The sequence below is a fragment of the Rhineura floridana genome, chromosome 1, assembly GCF_030035675.1.
Source record: "Rhineura floridana isolate rRhiFlo1 chromosome 1, rRhiFlo1.hap2, whole genome shotgun sequence".
Classification (NCBI taxonomy): domain Eukaryota; kingdom Metazoa; phylum Chordata; class Lepidosauria; order Squamata; family Rhineuridae; genus Rhineura; species Rhineura floridana.
The window spans coordinates 139,656,630-139,676,015 of NC_084480.1; the positions used below are offsets into that span (position 1 = coordinate 139,656,630).

At 41.5% G+C, this 19,386-nt stretch overlaps 1 protein-coding gene across 2 annotated transcripts in view; it reads right to left on the bottom strand.

The window, feature by feature from the left end:
• The window catches only part of DNAH6 (dynein axonemal heavy chain 6), a 362,354-nt gene that overhangs the window by 135,229 nt on the left and 207,739 nt on the right, over positions 1-19,386 (bottom strand). For both annotated transcript variants that reach the window (XM_061634018.1, XM_061634008.1), the window contains 4 exons: positions 17,560-17,683; positions 9,775-9,971; positions 7,426-7,629; positions 2,439-2,564 (listed from right to left, as the gene is read on the bottom strand). In XM_061634018.1, the coding sequence (XP_061490002.1) occupies positions 2,439-2,564; positions 7,426-7,629; positions 9,775-9,971; positions 17,560-17,683 (651 nt within the window). The remainder of the gene's footprint in view (positions 1-2,438; positions 2,565-7,425; positions 7,630-9,774; positions 9,972-17,559; positions 17,684-19,386) is intronic.

Consider the following 19,386-nt stretch of genomic DNA (forward strand, 5'->3'; position numbering starts at 1 on the left):
AATGATATCGTCACAGCAGTTTCGGGTCCAGATCTTTTTTCTCCCTCTGTGGGACCAAGGAAAGTGTCTATGCTCCTATATGCGGATGATATGATTTTATTATCTATCACCCACATAGGCCTAAGAAGGTCTCTGGAAAGACTCAATAGTTACTGTGACTCTGAAAAGCTCCAAATCAACTACTCCAAAACAAAGATCATGGTTTTTGGAAATAGGCCCCACAATCTTAAATGGTCAATAAATGGCCATCCGATTGACCAATGCCGGGTATTCAAATATCTGGGTGTTTATTTCACCGATAACCTTTCCTGGAAGTAGCATATTGAATTTACCAAAATTACAGCTTTAAGAACTTGCGGGGCTATTCTTAATTTTTCCCACTCAGCAGGGGGTAATTTAGTTACACCTGCACTGAAAATCTTCCAGAGCAAGGTATTAGCTCAGATCTTGTATGGAGCTCCCGTCTGGGGCTGGGAGGATTCTCATATACACATTCTTGAGACAGTCCAAAACAATTTCTTGAAAAAACTCCTGTTACTGCCTATCAGTACACCAGCGGCCTTACTGCGTGCGGAGGTGGGTCTCCCCTCTATTAGAGCACGGATCCATATTGCTCTGCTAAATTATTGGAGAGCTACTGCACTCGCCCCAGCTAGGCTAATTTTAAAAACCTATGTCGAAAGAGTCCTAAAGGATAAATTCTGGTCTTCCCAATTTGTGAAGATCTGCCATTCTTACCACATACCCCTACATGTCCTCTCAACTTCCATCAACAAGTCCAGGCTTAGAGAGGCCATCTTTCAGCATAGTGCCTGGCTCAACAGGCTGGCAATAATTAACTCTAAATTCTCCAAATGGTTTGGAGTTTTTAAATGTGATCATTTTAGAGCAAGATATCTGGACCAATTCCTAACAATAAACCTCAGGCAGGCATTTACAGCCCTTAGGTTCCAGACAATGCCAAGTGCAGTCCTCGAAGGCCAATATAATCAGACCCCCTGGTCCCAGCGGCTATGCATTTGTGGGGGTTTGGTGGTGGAAGATCTGCCCCACTATTTGCTAAAATGCTGACTTTATATCCACCCACATGCCAAATTTTTGAAGGGCCTTTTGCCCCATGTGGACGCTGAACAGATAGCTTCCACCATTGCTCTTCTCCTGTCCGATACTGACCCAATGGTCACGTACCGTGTCGCTCTTTTCGCTCTGGCAGTGCAGAAGCTCCGGACGAAATTTCAAGCAGACCAGCTGCAGGATAGCCAGCCTCCTGTCAGGATACTGGTAGTCAGCAAGTTTGTGGTAGATATGTTGAACTGAAATTCTATACTGGACTTAAGGATATACCCCCGACATTTTAATGAAAGTGCTTCTTTTAATGAGTTTTATGTCTACAGATTGTATGATTTTATATTGATTGTATGATTTGCAGAGGCCTATGGCCAGGCAATAAAGTTTACAATTACAGTTAATTGATCATTCAGAGAAATCTGCACCTGATTAATCAGTGGAGCTGAAAACAAACAAGGACTCTTAAGACTTAGTGTTCTTTAAGGATTTGCTGCCAGAGATTAGAGATGGCAGTTAAATTTCATTCAGTTCTCATTCAAAGGTGAACCCACCTTATTTGCACTTTCCCAAACAATACCCAGGCGAAATGCACCCATTCTTTGAAATCTGCACTTCTCTGAATTTTGCAGTGCACTTCGCCAGGTAAATAATTTGTACAAAAATGCATATGCTAGGGTAAAGTGTGCATAAAATGCATATATTAGTGAAAATAACATACAAAACTACATTATATTAGGAAAAATTGCTTTATGAAATAATACGAGAAATTTGCACTAAAATGCTGATAATGAGTTTTTAAAATATTGAACAGATATGGAAATGTGAAGAAGTGAACTTATGAATGGAAAAATGAGAAATTGAGAGAAACTGAAATTGACAGATTCATTCATTCCTACCTGAGACTGCATAGAAGTGCTATATTCTACCACCTCCTCATTTCAGAGTTTTTGAAAAAGAAACATATAACTTTTTCTTACAAGTTGCATCCAAAGCTGGTACAGGTTGCCTTTTGAAATGAAACTATTATTGTTTTATTTCAAGCAGTTAGAACAAGTGAGCCAAAACAGTGCCATTGAGAAATAAGTATTAAATGTATCTTTTTAATCTATGAAACATAGCAGCCATGATCCAGTGCCCCTCACTCATATAGGCTTCCTCAATGTTATATGAGAAGAAAAATATCTCACAGGATAGCAGTATTTTCCACTGGATGTGCTAAGTGCTTTGCTTTTTTTTGAAGGCATCAAGGATGAACCTGCATATGTGGTGCCCTGGGTGTGCAAACAGAGCTTGTGGATCATGTCTTACAGTTAAAAGCAAGAGAACAATAAATACAAGGTAAATATATTTTAATGCAAAAAGATCCAAACCTCTTCTAGAAGAACAGGTAACCCTAGACGAATAGCATTCTCCAGGGTGCGCAGGAAACCAGAGTCTGTAAGCTTAATTATCTTTAAACCGCTTTTTGTTTCTTTGTTTCTTATCCAGCGGTTTGCCTGTGTATTAAAAGAAATTATAATTATGATGATGAATGTCAAATCTCACTAGAAAAGCAATTAAAATGTTTCAATTTTAAAAAATCAAACCCTAATGGATAATGCAAACTTCACAGTTCTTCCTAATTTCCCCCATCTTTGTTGAAGTGGAACTACAGACCAAAAATTTCCCTTTTCTTTTGATGTGACAATTAGGACTACAACAAGAATCTAAAAGAGGAGTACTCAACCACACTTGAGTTCTTGCAGGTAGAACCAAGTTAGGTACAACTTGCTGTTAGCAGATCCCTGGCTTTTATTCTGCTTTCAGACCCAATTCGCTCTCCCACTACTACAAGAACCTCCTATAGGAAGAGAAGGCACACTAGGAAGGGAATCAAGGCAGCAAGCAGGGGAAGGCTCCCTTAAAGATGTAGCAGGTGACGGAGGATGATGAAGGGCTCCCTCCTTCCCAGAGGACAAAAGTATAGTGCACTGCCAAAATAGTAAAGGTGGCAGTGTGTCCACCAGGGATCATGGCAGCTGAAAAAAATGCTGCCAGTGTCACTAAGCTGAGCAGATTTTACTTGGAGCTACCAGGAAAAAGGAGTCTGGAAAGTTTCTCCCATCGACAAAGGAATGCTTCACTACTAGTATATCACCTGACTTTGTTGTTGTTGTTGTTATATGCCTTCAAATCGATTACGACTTATGGTGACCGTATGAATCAGTGACCTCCAATAGCATCTATTATAAACCACCCTGTTCAGATCTTGTAAGTTCAGGTCTGTGGCTTCCTTTATGGAATCATTCCATCTTTTGTTTGATCTTCCTCTTTTTCTATTCCCTTCTCTTTTTCCTAGCATTATTGTCTTTTCTAGTGAATCATGTCTTCTCATTATGTGTCCAAAGTATGATAACCTCAGGTTCATCATTTTAGCTTCTAATGACAGTTCTGCTAAATTCTTGGAGAAGGGTCAATGTAACAGGGGGCAGAGGAAATAGAACCCTCTGAGCATGCACATTGAATATTTGGAAAATGATTAGATAATTTTCAAGCATTCAAAGTATTCATTCAATGTGCAGCCTTCAACTTTTGAGACATAGAACAGTCCCATCCCAGAGCAGAAAAGACACATTCTCAAATCAAAACCACCTTCTGAAAACAGCCACTGCCAATTAGTAAGCATCAATCAAATAATGTCTAGTAAAGGTATACAGAGACTTCCATACCTTACAGTGCCCTTTACAGCCCTGGGGCAAGTCCCTTCAGGGAATGGGCCATAATACTTTTGGGTGCTAAGCATACTACAGCCCTAGATGCCTAACAAATGCAATCCTTTTGCCAATGATCAGTGGTGGAATTTGAGACCATGTTTCCCTGTAAGACCCAGGGCTGGTTCTAAAGGGCAGCCAGGTGGGGCACTAGCCCAAGGGCCCCTAGAGCTACAGGGCCCCCTAAGGGGCCCCTCTGCCCCCCTTCCACGATCCGCGTCAAGAGCCACGGATCGTAGGGCAGGAGCTTCTGCCTGCCCATCATTCCCTCGCCCCACCTACCTGTCTCCTGCCTTTTAGCATTGTCCTTAATGAAGATGGCAGCCAAGGTTTCCCTAAGGCGCTGAAGCCCCTGCTGCCATCTTGGTTGATGGCAGAGATGTGTGCACGTAGTACGCACACATGCCATCAACCAAGATGGCGCTGGAGGCTTCATCCCCTTAGGGAAACCATGTCTGCCATCTTGGTTAATGGCAATGCTAAAAGACAGGAGACAGGTAGGTGGGGTAAGGGAATGGTGGGCAGGTGGAAGCTCCTGCCCTGCGATCTGCAGCTGTTGCCACGGATCACAGAAGGGGAGTGGAGGGGCTCCTCAGGGGCCCCTGTAGCTCCAGGGGAAGGGGAAGCGGAGACAGGTAGGTGGGGGTGGTGGAGAAGGGGAGCAGACACAGGTAGGTGGGGGCATGGGGGCCCTGCACGCATGTACACACATGTGCACACACCAGGGCCAGGGGCAAGCTGATGCTTAAGGGCCCCGGCATATCTGGGGCCGGCCCTGGTAAGACCTATCAGAAAGACGCAAACATAAAATCCATGTTTTAATGTAGAGACAAATGGCCCTCATCAGATCTAGAATATGCCACTGTTTCGCCTTCAGATGAGAATAACTGAGGCGGAAGGAAGACAATTCCTCTGACCTATGGAACAGTTTTGGTGATAAATGATGGGTCCAATCTCAAGACCATGTTGTCCTTGTGGAAGGTGCACAATTACCTATTGATGGAAAGAGAATTAGCTGAGAAATCTTGCAGGCTAATTTGATCCCCAACAGGGCATCATATGGGATAGTTCTTGAGAAGACAGATAGCCAGCTGCTCTAAGGTAGGCTTTGTGAGAGCAGGAAGAACCACATTTAAATCCCATGTGGGGAAGCAGTGAATGGTGGGATGATTCATAATGCTTCGGGCACCCCTAATCATCATGTCTCTGCTATAGATTTGCAAGAGAAAGGCACAGAGTGCCTATTTTATGATCCTGAGCTCCAACCAACTGCTGCTCCCTGGTGAATTCTATGACTGATCACATGCCGAGCCACTACAATATGCCAAGGCTGTGCAAACCAACACCAACCCTGCAAGGTAGAAGATAGGCTGCCATCACCCCTTCTACTGGTTCACACTGAGTCAGGGGAACCCAGAGCCCAGATATAGGTACACCAAGGATTTCTAAGGACAAGAGCCACACTCCTCGTCCAGAAGCCCTCTGGTAAAGCCAAAAGACACTCTTGGTAGTTTGTGGTCAGTGGTCAAGGTACCAGATTCAGAACCAAAGTTATTCTCACTCAATGAACACACCAGGGTAAATAAGAAGTAACTTTATTAATACAAATATAAGTGCACAATTAATAGCAGCAAAGCAATTCCTCAAAACCCACATCCAACCAGGGATTTAGGTAAGACATACGAGAGAGTTCAGACACAACCAAAAATAACAAAACTAACTGACCTATTCTACTTACTTGAAGAGGTAGTTGTTGTAAATCTCATCCCTCCTTCAGAGAGACATAAGTAGGGTAGTGAAGGCAGTGGAACCCCACTCAGGTAACCACCCATCTAGATGGAACCCAGGGGAACAAAGACTATAGGTGTCACCCCCTATACTTAAGGAAAAAACCCTAGCAACAGTTCACAATGATTCAGCCAATCGGGGCTTTCTAATGAAGTAATTTTCCCGAAGCTTCTTCACTTTTCGCACCTTAGCAGGGCCCCCTCCCTTCCTGATCTCAACTCTTCTCAGGCCCGCTTGTCCTTGAGTACCAGGCTCTCACCAGATAACAGAGATAACCAGGTGTGCATCTCCAGCTCTTAATTGGCGACAGCTGAAAAAGTTTTCCACTCACACAGAGGCCCATCTCCTCCCAAGATGAAATCCCCACAATTCTCTGCATCTGAGCCATGTTGCAAAAAGCATTTTAGACCATTTTACAATTTCATGACACCACCCATCAGGCAATCCACTACCTGACTCCCGGTGAGGATGTCTGGTATGATCAGGCATGTATTTATCTGCCATGCAATCTGGCCCTGGAAGGGGAGTGAAAAACTGTCATGAAATCGTGCCTATAGGATTACATTCTGACAAAACACCTGCAAGATAGATAGCTTTGCCAGCATCATCAGGTCTGTGTGATGGATGAAAGCATGGTAATGGTGTTAATAATCTCTAAGAGCTTCTGTATCCCTTCCTGTGAAAGGAACAACCTATGTTGAATTGTATTGTTCCTTACTTCCAGGTTCTGGATCTGATGGGGTGAGCCTCTTTTCTCAGTTGATCACGAATCTATGTGACTATATACTTGTGAGAATGTGCTGAACATCCTGAACTCTTGTTAGTAGCTGTACACTGTGCATTGACCGGCGAGGCGAACAGGATGATCGTTGACAACCTTAACCTCCAGAGCTGCTGGGTCAGCCAAAGAAGAGAAAACACCTCCAGGTACAACTGGACACCCCACTGCTTGAAGACTGCTTAAAAGCAAGTAGCATGTCTAAAATCTTGGGTCAACAGATGGGCACCTTGAACATCCAAAGCCTAGGACTTCAGATCAGGACAAATGATCTGAAACCATAGGCCACCATCCCCAGGGTGACTACCTGGATGGGAAGAGCAGCCCAACTGAACAGACTGGCATCTGTGGTCAGCATCAGTATCCATAGCTCCTCCCACTCACTCACTCCATTAATTGGAGAGAAAACAACTACCATTGTAGCTCCCTCTACACCAGGTCTGGAATGAACACTGGAATTCCCACCTTATCAACCCAGGACAGCATGTCCACTTGTCAGGGGAGTCATAGTTCAACAACATCTAAAGGACTAGATGTTTCCTACCCCTACACTAAAACAACATCCAGAGATTCTCTGAAAAGCTTGAAACCTGTGAATATGATGCTAGTGAGGTGGGAGTGAGGGACCAGGTACATTTTCCAATGCCCAATGCTTCTGTGAGCAGGGACATTACAGCCCTTGGCTCTCATTGAAAATTGTAATAGGGAAATGAGTTCGCTTTAAAAAAAAAAGAGTCAGTGATAATCTTGCAATACTAATTTGCATCTTGTAGTTTATTGGCAAACTTTAAAAAACAGGTCTACAATTAAGGCTAACATTCAAGTAAGGTTAATTTTGGCATAAACTGGTCTGCATTACTTAACTTCTGAAGACTAAAAATCTGAATAATCAGTGGCAGAGATTATCATCCTGAGCACTTTCCAAAAATATGTAATACGTACGTGTTTCTGGGACTAGGCAGTTTGAAAAAAAATACACAGCATGTCTGCTGTGAATAACTGATTAAAACAAAACATAACATTCTTTAAGTGAGTACTTACTTGATCTTGGGGATCAATCATGAGTGGCCAGCGTCGCCCACGTGTAACAAGAATGCCATTCTCAGTGGAAACATAGTCACGTGGCAATCCATCAGTGTTCCACTGTCGAATTTCATAAGGATCTCCCAAAATATTTATGAGACTGAAATCAGGACTAATAGGAATATCTAGATCCTGGCATTGTTTGATCCAACAATCTATTAACTAAGATGAAGGAAAGAAACAAGGAAAGGAACAGGTACTTTTGTTATATTATATAGCAAAGGTTAGTTGATCACAACTGAGTTTCTATGAGCATCAATAAGGGTAAGGATCAACTGTGAAACCTTACCAGTCCCCAAGACAACTAGTATGATATCCAAGAATGTTATAGAAAAGAAATGTTACATAGCACTAAGGACAAAGGAGGTGTGTCTTGCTGGTGAGATGGACAAAGTGAATAGGGTTTGACTTATGAATCTGCAAGAATGCTCAACTCACGTCCCAGTGTCTGGTTATGGTAGGTGAAAATTGTAGTATCAACCAGTTTTGTGCCAGCTGGGCTAAATTAGAAAACTAGGAAAATCTTTCCACTTATTTTTATGGGTTTTCACTTTAATGTTTTTTTTTTTATTTTTAACAATTGTCATGGTGTGACAGTGTGGACTATAGCCTGTACCATGAGAGGGAAGGGAGGCAAGCCAACCAGCCAAATGAACCCTCTATTTGCTTAGCTTAATCACTAAATAGATATTTTCCTCCTGTCTGGCTGCCTCCACCAAACAGCCCTATAAACATTTGGACCAGCTCCTATACTGGGAAGAAAGATATGTTCCTCAGGTATGGAGTAAATAACAAGGTTTCAAGACCTCCTCCCCCCCCCAAAAAAAACAGACTATGTTTTGTTTAAGGTTTCGGTAAGGCAAGAAATTAAAATGTTTTTACAGTCTGAGTTGTTACCCATAAGGGCAAATAATAATAAAAAACAGAGAAATGCTTCTGCCTATACCTACGTTCCCTAACCAAGCCAATAATTATCAATGTATTACTCATTTCAGCTTCTGGCTCCCTCTGTGGTCTTCTACTGGCTTCTTTCTGCTGTAGTGTCCATCTGTGCCGTATGACACTTTCCAGTGTTCCAACTCCCTTAAAAGTGTTTCAGCCATTTTTCTCTCTTGTAGCTCTTCAGTTCCAGGTTCACAACTTTTTCAACTCTCTCTCTCTCTCGCCTCTGACTATACTATATTTTTCTGCTTAACTTATATACAATATTTTCACTCCCATGAATTCACACAAGCAACCAATGTGAAGATAAGCATATTTTCACTATAACCTTTACAGAGGGTGCCATTTTATCATTCTGTTAATTTTTCATAAATCTTTTCATTAGCACAAACACTTTTCTAGCTATCATTTTGAATTCTGAAATATTAGTGAAATACCTCTCAAACATAAGAGTGCTATAGCATTCACACTATAATGCTATTTAAAAAAAACCACTTTCTGACCACTGACATATTAGCAAGGTGATAAGAAAGTGTGGTACAGTGGTAAGAAAGTGTTTTTTAAAAAAATAATGTTATATTGTTATAAGTGCTAACACTATAATACAACTTTTTAATGGCCTGCATCATTTATTTAAAGCATTATAGCACTATAACACTTTCATTTAAGTGGTATTTACAGGTAATTAAAAGATCTATTAAAAATGAGTGATAAAACCTACCAAAAGATTATAGTGAACATGTGCTGAGCTGTGATAAGTGACTTGCCTGATTAGTCACTCCCCATATCAAAACCCTGCCCTTAAAAACATGGAAGATTAGCAATAAGGAAAGCTACACTTGGATCTTCTGAAATAACTTTCTGCAGTGAGAATAAAACAGAAGAGCCATAGAGAAAAAACAGGATGACAATGATTAGATGATGGCATTGTATGGCTGCTCCATAAAAAAGTGAGTGAAAGTATGGCAATTCTACACTAAGCGTGTAGTGTGGAAGTACCCTGAATTTCTCTTTTCACTCTCAGAAATGAACGTGCAGCTTCCGTTTATAGATATGTTTCCTCCTGTGGGATCTGGACCAGTTTTATATACATCCCAATAACCAGTTCACTAAGGCACTCTTGACCACTGGCAATGAAGAAAAGGGGAAATCACTACTTGACTGGAGCAAAGGGCCTATTATGCAGAGTTGTACAAGTTCTTCAAATCTGCCTAGACTGTCTTACTTTTATTTGGAGGATTATGTCTTGTTATAGAATGTACAACTGCTTCTCTAAAGTATGCAATTTTTACAATGAAATAAAACCCGCAGGCATATCTATAAAATTCACACTACAGAAAAAGAAGTGTTGTTGTTTTTACTCACCAGTTGCCTATAATGTGCTGTAAAAGCTCCATAATAGGCTACACAGGCTGCAGCTATAAACACATTTCCAGTGATGTTTGAAATCTCTGCCTCAAAATTTAAAATACTCTCTTCCCATCGGACCTGTTCATCTCCTAATGCAGCTGTAAGTTTTCCGGCTCGATTAAGGCGAGCTTGAGTCAGTGCCATTGTCCTGGCTAAACAGAGATAAACAATTACCATTGTCAAGTAATGTTATTTAAAAAATAATAATTTTGTAAGGCATTATTTTGCCTTTTTCAGTTAATAAAGGATTGGACGGCCAGAGTTAGGAATGTCACACGAAAGCTTACATAGTGCAACTTTTCTTAGTGTATTTATATTAAGAAAACCAGATTATTGGCAAGTGAATTCCTTGCTAACAGCGTCTAGCTTAGTTTCCTACTAACACTGCTCTGTCCTTGGGTAGCTGTCTTTATCTGCACCCTAAAATAAAATGGTCAAGTCTGAGATTCCTCAAAAAACTGTATGGCAACACTCCAGAGATATAAAGGCCAGAAATAAAATGAATCCATCAGATGCCCCTGTGTCGTTCCTGTGTCTCTGGGATTATCACCTCCAGATTCCCAAATGCCTGGATCAGGAAATCCCTAGGAATTCCACCTCAGCTTGAGTCAGATATGCCTGCTGAACCAAAAGCTTCAGCCCCATTACCTTTTCCCCCAAAAGGTGACCACTGGTGTAATCTGTTTGTAAAACTGGTATAGATATAGGTACAGAATAGGACCTTAGTATGGTAGCACTCTTGACCAAACTGACCCATGGGATTGTGAATCAACTAAATGTTATATACAAGATGTTAAATGTGACAGTAAATGAATGTTATTATTGCCCCATCCTACCTACCTATCCTACCCTACTAAACCCAATGAAATCCTCCCCCAAACCCCAGCCCTTCTAACAAGATGTTCGCTTCTTGATCCCTAATCCTATCTGACTCTAATTGTCAAACCCCTCTCTTCAAAACTCCCCTTGAAATTCTCACTCACACCCCTCACACCTGTCAGTCATACCTCATCTACACCTACTAACATTCTATTAACACTTTCTTACCTGAACACAATTTCAAAACAATTTTAAACGTGAATCTGATTTCGTTACAACTCCCACCCCCCATTATAAATTCAGAGGATGGAGCTTGATGTAGCATGTTCTATCCGGAGGGTTTACAAGAGAGTCCAATCTCTCAATGAGAACAGTCCTTAACAAAAGACCTTGATGGTAAGATGTTCCCTATAAAAGGGGAAAAAATCCCACCCAAAACTAAACCAGTACCATAGTCCAGATTATCAGTACTCAGTCCTGAGTTGATTGAAGAATTTTACTTAATTGTAGAACTTGCAATCTCTCTTTTGGACAATCCATCCACAACAACATTTTCTTTTCCTGCTACATGTCTGCTTGGTATTCTTATAGATTCCAGGACCAACACTGCAATAGTCGATTCTGATTCTTCATCATTTGAAGCCACATACGAGCGTAATGATCTGTCTGTATGATGAACTTCTGGCCCCACATGTAAGGTTGGATCTTCTCTAGCACCCAGATGACCGCTAAACATTTTTTTGTACGGAGGAGTAATTTGCCCCCCTCTCTCTTTGTACTAAAATAACCTACTGGGTGCTTTATTCCATCTTTCTCTTGAAGTAAAACTACTCCAGTTCCTATTTTGTCAACACTGGGCACCATAAGAATAGCAGCTTTACACAGAGCTTGCTTTAGTTGTTCAAAAGCAAGCGGACAACCTTCAGTCCATTTTACTTTTTCAGGACTAAACGTTTTGATTAGCTCATGCAGTGGAGCTGCAATCTCACCATACTTTGGAATAAATCTGCGATAATAACTGGCAAGTCCAAGCAAAGCTCTGACTTGTTTTTTGGTTGCAGGTGTGAGCCAATTTTTATAGCATCCAAGTGATCTTCTAGTGGGACTAAAGATCCACTCCCCACCTTGTGACCTAAATATACCATTTATCTTTTGCCAATGGCACTTAGAGGCTTTTATATTTAAACCTGCTTTCCCAATGGCAGTTAACACATTTTGCAGATGGTGAAGATGCTCCTTTAATGTTGCACTATAAATGGCTATGTCATCAATATATTATTTATTTATTATGTATTATGTATTAGATTTATACACTGCCCTTCCTCCCAGTAGGAGCCCAGGGTGGCAATATATGCCCGTTTATAGTCTGACATGCTTCTGAGCACTTTGTTAACTAGCCTCTGAAAGGATACTGACCTATTCATCAAGCCAAAAGGGAGCACAGTGAACACAAAAAACCCATTTGGCATTATATACAAATTTTTCTCTGGACCTTTCTTCTTAATTAATCTGTCAGAATCCATTACATAGGTCTATGGTAGATATCACAGAGGCTGAACTCAACAGATCTAATAAAGTAACCATCCGTGGCATAGGATAGGCATCCATAACTGTAATTCTGTCCAGCTTTCTATAGTCTACACAGAATCTAATTGATCCATCTGGCTTATTGACCAATACTATTGGTGAGGCCCATGGGCCATTAGATTCTTTGATAACATCCAACTCCAGCATCTCCTGAACCTCCCTCCTTATATCTGTAAGCTCTTTCTCATTCAACCTACAAGCAGCTATTTGTATGGGAGGATGTTCCCCTGTGTTAATAACATGGCTTATGAGGTTGGTTCTCCCTGGCTTAAAACTGAAAAGGTGTGAAAATTGTTGCAGGAATTTAAGAATGGCTTTTTGGGTATCTTTAGGTGCACCTTTTGCTCACTTAATTTGATCAAGGCCTTCTCCCTCTTTGCTTTCTATGGTAAAATAGTTAGATGGTATACAAGAGCCTCTCTGCTATAACACGGTTTCAGCATGTTAACATGTACCATTTTCTGCTTTCCACCTTCCACATTTGAGACTGAATAGGTGGTAAAGTCATATTTATCTCTAACCACATAAGGCCCCTCCCATCCAGCTTCCAACTCATTACGTTTCCTAGGCTGGAAGACCATAACCTTGTCTCCTGTCTCAAAGCTTCTAGTCCTGGCTTTTTGATCATACCACTGTTTTTGCTTTTTTTGTGCTGTGTCCAAATTTGCATAAGCCAATTCCATTGTTTCCTTTAACCTTTGTTGAAGCTCCATAATATATTGTAGTACTGTCACTTTCTTCTCAGAAACTATTTATTTATTTATTATTTTATTTATTTATTAGATTTATGTCCTGCCCTTCCTCCCAATAGAAGCCCAGAACCTAACCTTCCCAACTTTCTCTCATAAGCTTTTGCTTTTGTTTGCCACCTTGCTCTTGTTTGCCGCCCTGGGCTCCTGCTAGGAGGAAGAGTGGGATATAAATCAAATAATAAATAAACAAACAAACAAATAAAATAAGGTCTAAAGACTTTTCTCCCTTCTCCCAAACATCAATTCAAACAGTGAAAAACCACTGAATAGTGGGGCACTTCGCGACAAGCAAATAACAAATAAGGTAGACTTTTGTCCCAATCAAATGGATGTTCCGCTACATATGATTTAATCATGTTTTTCAGAGTACCAAAAGCCATTTCTTTGGTGTGATATGCTATAGGTCTGAAGTGCTTTATACCATAACACCTCCACAAACATTTAATTACATCTGACAGGGTGGTGGCGAAGCAGTTGTAAGCGCATTTGGAGGAAGTGGATTTTCTGGATCCATTTCAGTCGGGCTTCAGGCCTGGACACGGGACTAAAATAGCCTTGGTCGCCTTGGTGGATGATATGAGGAGAGCGTTGGATAGGGGTGAATGCACCTTCCTCGTCCTCCTGGATCTCTCAGCGGCTTTTGATACCGTTGACCATGGTATCCTTCTGGACCGCCTGGAGAGGTTAGGCATAGGGGGCACTGTACTGCAGTGGTTCCATTCCTTCCTCTCTGGTAGGCACCAGAGAGTGGCATTGGGGGATGAGGTTTTGGACCCTTTGCCTCTCACTTGTGGGGTGCCACAGGGCTCCATCTTCTCCTCGATGCTATTTAACATCTATATAAAGCCGCTGGGGGCTATCATCAGGAGATTTGGGCTGCGATGTCACCAGTATGTGGATGACATGCAGCTCTATCTTTCATTTAAATCTTCACTGAGAGTGGCTGTAGAAACCCTGTCCAAGTGCCTGGAGTCGGTGAGTGGCTGGATGGGAAGAAATAAGCTTAAACTGAACCCTGACAAAACCGAGGTACTGTTCGTGGGAGACAAGGGAAGATTGGGGGATTTGGAGCTGGTGCTGAATGGGGTACAATTGCCCCTGAGAGACCAGGTCCGCAGCCTGGGGGTCATTCTTGACTCCCAACTGTCCATGGAAGCTCAGGTCTCAGCTGTAAACCGGGTGGCGCTGTATCAACTCCATCTGATATGGAGGCCGCGCCCCTACCTTCCCAATCATCTGCTCCCATAGGTGGTACATGCCCTGGTCACCTCTCGCCTAGACTACTGTAATGCGCTCTATGTGGGGCTACCCTTGAAAATGGTCTGGAAGTTGCAATTGGTACAGAATGCAGCGGTGTGCCTGATTAAAGGTAGCAGCCGATGAGATCATATCACTCCAGTGCTAAAAGAGTTGCACTGGTTACCAGTTGCTTGCCGGGCCCAATTCAAGGTGTTGGTTTTGACCTTTAAATCCCTACATGGTTTCGGCCCAGTCTATCTGAAGGAGCACCTCCAGCATCATCAGCGATGCCGCCCAACAAGATCAGCCTCAAAAGACCTTCTCTCCATCCCACCAGTTAAAACAGCTAGACGGGTGGGGACTAGGGAGAGGGTTTTTTCAGTTGTGGCCCCCACCCTGTGGAACTCCCTCCCAAATGATCTCCGCCATTCCCCTTCTATAATGAGTTTCCGCTGAGCCTTGAAGACCTGGCTCTTTAGGCAGGCTTTTGGGGTGGCCTAGATTTTACTATTATTGCTTCAGATTTTTAACGTTTAATGTATTTGTACCTTTTATTTTGTATGTCGCCCAGAGTGGCTGGACAACCAGCCAGATGGGCGACTAATAAATTTAATAATAATAATAATAATAATAAGAATAATAATAAGAATAAGAATAAGAAGAAGAAGAAGAAGAAGAAGAAGAAGAAGACAGTTCCCCTATCAGATATCAGTTCATGGGGGGAAAGGCTTTCCCAATTAAGGGCAATGGCTTTCTCACTCTTTGACATACCTTACAAGATTTACAGTACTCCATAACATCTTTAGAGACATTTAACCAATAGAAATTGATTGCTAAATGCCTATTCATTTTCCCAGTTCCCATGTGCCCAGCCACAGGCACATCATGGGCCAATTTCAACAGCTGAAGTCTGTATGTCTTTTGAATTATTAGCTGTTTTTCAGCCTCACAACTCCAAACTCTGTTAGCTGACAGCCATATTCTGTACAATAAGCCATTCTCCCTGAACATTTGTTCTCTTTGGGATTCATTAAGAGAGATATCTTTCTTCTGTGCCAGGGATCTTAAAAATTCTAAGCTTTCATCACTCAAAATAGCATTTTTTAAACTCTGTCTATTTGAGCTGGGGCTTCCGAAGGTACCAGGGCAATTGCATCAAAAGACTGGGCCTCTCCTTGGTTGCTAGGCAACAGATCAAATGGTATATTTGCTTCTGTCACACTGTTAGAGGCCTCATCTTTCTCAGTCAACATAGGAGTTTTCTCCACCATTTCTTTCTGGGATCTGGTAACAATTTATTTATTTATTTATTTATTTATTTATTTATTTATTTATTTATTTAATTTATATACCGCCCTAAGCCCGAAGGCTCTCTGGGCGGTGTACAAAAAGATAAAACAAGCACAGTGTATAAATACAATAAATACAATAAATCAAGAAACAAAAACAAACAAACAATAAAAGAACCAAACAACGTCCAAAATACAAAATAATAGTGAAATACTGTTAAAATACACTTTAAAATGCCTGGGAGTATAAAAAGGTTTTCACCTGGCGCCGAAAAGATAGTAGCGTCTTATGAGACATGTCTTTCCCAAGAATAAAAGGTTCACTTTGCTCACTGTTAACCCATACCTCACATTCTCCCTCACAACCTCTCCAGTTTACTGTGACTCTGGCTAAAGGTATTTGAACAGGGTCTCCCATTATACACTTGAAGGCAATGATTCTGTAAGGTAAACTATTTTTGGAATTAATCAGATTTGCCCGTGTCCAGAACTGCTAAAAAATCACTTTATTCCATTTCAACATATGACACTGTAACCCAGTGATTCTCAAATGGTGCGCTGGGGCACACTGGTGCGCCGCAAGAGGTGGCTAGGTGTGCCGTGAATATTATGAAAGTATATTATTATTAAGTTATTTTTATTCATAGTTTAAAATATATTAATATATTTTTAATTTTGTACACGAAGTGTGCCAGAACATTTTTATATGTTTTACAGTGAGCTGCGAACCAAAAAAGTTTGAGAACCACTGCTGTAACCACTCAGGTTTCTCTAAAAAAGTGTTATTCTGGACCTGAACACACCTCACTGATGTGGTTTTCCCTTTATTTACTCCCATTCAGGGACAGGTAGATTTAACATGCCCAATTAATCCACAATTAAAACAGACTTTGTCTGTGTTGCCAAACAGAAGTTTGACAACTGTTTCTCAGGATTGGAATGTGCTTGTTGACTTTTGCCTTTGTCCATATCTCTCTTAAATTCTCAAGTTTTTTCAGAGTATTTTTTGTTTAGGGTTTGCTTGATCTACTAGTAAGATTAAGGCCTCTACTTATAGAAAAATGGTCATAGAATCATACAATAGTAGAGTTGGAAGGGGCCTATAAGGCCATCAAGTTAGCAGCTTCTCTTTTGGATTCTGATCCCTTACAAGTAGTCTGATTTCCTGAGGTAACGGAAAAATAAATTGGTCCAAAATCATAAGATCTCTGATGTCTTCTTTTGTTTTGCATTGACACACCAATCCATTTATCAAAGTAGTCAGTGAGCTTACAGCCAAATTCTGCATATATGTTACTGTGGCATTTCTGATTTTTTTTCCTGAAAAAATCAGATCCAAATCTAAGTCTTTGATAGGCAGCAGCCTTAAAGGTGTCGTAATCTACTGCCTCATCAATGCGCCTTTTCTCACAACAGATACCCTTAGGTGCCAATAAGCATGAAAGGGGAGAGTGTTAGTTACTGAGAATAAATAAATAGTCTTCTTAGTGGCTGACTCACTCCCCTTTCATGCTGATTGGCTCATAGGCTGCTGGAGACATAGGGACCCAGCAGGGACCCTGTTCCCCCAAAAAAGAAGAGTCTAAGACCTCCCAAAACCTCAGATGACAACACCCATGAGGATCTCTCTTCTTGTATATTCATAGTTGTTGTTCTTATTTTTCACGTAAAAATCCACAATAAATATGATTATTTTAAAAAGGGGGATGATGCCCTGAGAAAACAATTTGGAGTGTAAATTGACTAAATCCTAACCCCACTTATCCCATGAAATTCACTAGGACTTACTTCTGAGCAGACATGGTAAGGACTGCACTGTAAGGCATAAACCAGATTGTCGCTCTCTATTTCCTTACTGGTATGTGGTAAGATAACAAAAGGGTACATCCCCAGCCTGACACTAGGTTATATGTAGGGCTCCAAGTTATGACTGCACATCTTTTAACAGAATTATAGCCTCCATGAGGGTTTGGGGACTATTAGTCCCCTACAGTGAAAATATATCTCTGCAGCATTATTCTAAAATTCTCATAAACTTTAAAATAGCCACTTACCAAGAGCCTCTTTTTCATCTAAGCTTTTCTCATATTGGTCTTGTAATTCCTGTATTTGCTCTTCCACTTGTCTCAATTTTTTTTGTTTATCTCGAAGGGTAGCCAAAGTCGCATCAAGCTCTGCCTAATCAGTATTAAAAATGGATGTTCATCACCACTCTGCCAAATGCTTTGTGTGTCTTATTTTATTCATTTATTTGTTATTATTTATTTATTTATCTATTAAATTTGTATCCCACCCTTCCCCCGCAAGGAGCCCAGGGTTACAAACAAAAACACTAAAAGCACTCTAAAACATCTTAAAAACAAAAGACTTTAAAAACATATTAAAATAAAACATCTTAAAAACATCTTTAAAAAACAACTTTAAAAACATATTAAAAAGCAATTCCAGCACAGACACAGACAGGGATAAGGTCGCTACTTAAAAGTCTTGTTAAAAGAGGAAGGTCTTCAGTAGGCACCAAAAAGATAACAGATGGTGCCTGTCAATATTGAAAGGGAGGGAATTCCACAGGGTACATGCCACAACCCTGAAGGTCCACTTCCTAGTTTGTGAGGAATGGGCATCCTGATAAGATGATATCTGCAGGAGGCCCTCATCTGAAGAGCACACTGATCAACTGGGTATATGAGGGATAAGATGATCTTTCAGATATCCTGGTCCCAAGCTGTACAGGGCTTTGTACACCAAAACGAGAACCTTGAACTTGGCCTGGTAGCTAATGGGCAGACAGTGCAATTCTTTCAGCAGCAGGGTGACACATTGGCAATACACTGTCATAGAATCATAGAATCATAGAGTTGGAAGGGGCCTTGTAGGCCATCGAGTCCAACCCCCTGCTCACAGCAGGAAATCCACAGCTAGAGCATCTCCCGCAGATATCTGTCCAGCCTCTGCTTGAAGACATCCAGCGAAGGGGATCCCACCACCTCCCTAGGCAGTCGGTTCCATTGCCGAACTGCCCTTACTGTCACTGTCACTGTCACTGTCCCAGTGAGCAGTCACATCACTGCATTTTGCACCAGCTGCAGCTTCCAGACCAACCTCAAGGGCAGCCCCACATAGAGCACATTACAATAATCTAGCTTGGAGGTTCCCAGTGAATGGACAACATTGGTCAGGCTGTCCCGGTCCAGAAACGGCTGCAGCTATCTTACCAGCTGAAGCTGGTAAAAGGCACCCCTAGCCTCTGAGATCACCTGGGTCTCTAGCAATAAGGATAGATCCAGGAGCAATCCCAGACTACAAACCTGCTCTTTCAGTGGGAGTACAACCTGATCTAAAGCAGGCAATTGACCGATCATCTGAACACAGGAACCACCAAACCACAGCACCTCCTCGCTAGGATTCAGATTCAGCTTATTGGCCCTGGTCCAGGGCTTGAATGGCCTCTCCTGATTCAGATGTTACAGAGAAACAGAGTTGGGTATCATGAGCATACGCTGATACCTTGCACCAAATCTCCTGATGACAATTCCCAAGGGCTTCATGTAGATGTTAAACAGCATGGGGAACAAGATAGTACCCTGAAGCACCCCACAGCACAACTGCCAGGGGGCTGAAAGACAATCTCCCAGTGCTATTCTCTGAAAACAATCCTGGAGGTAGGATCGTAACCACTCTAAAACAGTGCCTCTGATACTCATCTCATCAAGTTGGCTCAGAAAGATACCATGGTCAATGGTATCAATAGCCAATGAAGATCAAGTAAGAATAACGGGGTCATGCTCCCCCTGTCCTTCTCTCAATAAAGATCATCCATAAGGGAGATCCAGGCTGATTCAGTCCTATAACCAGGCCTGTACTCAGATCAGAATGAGTCA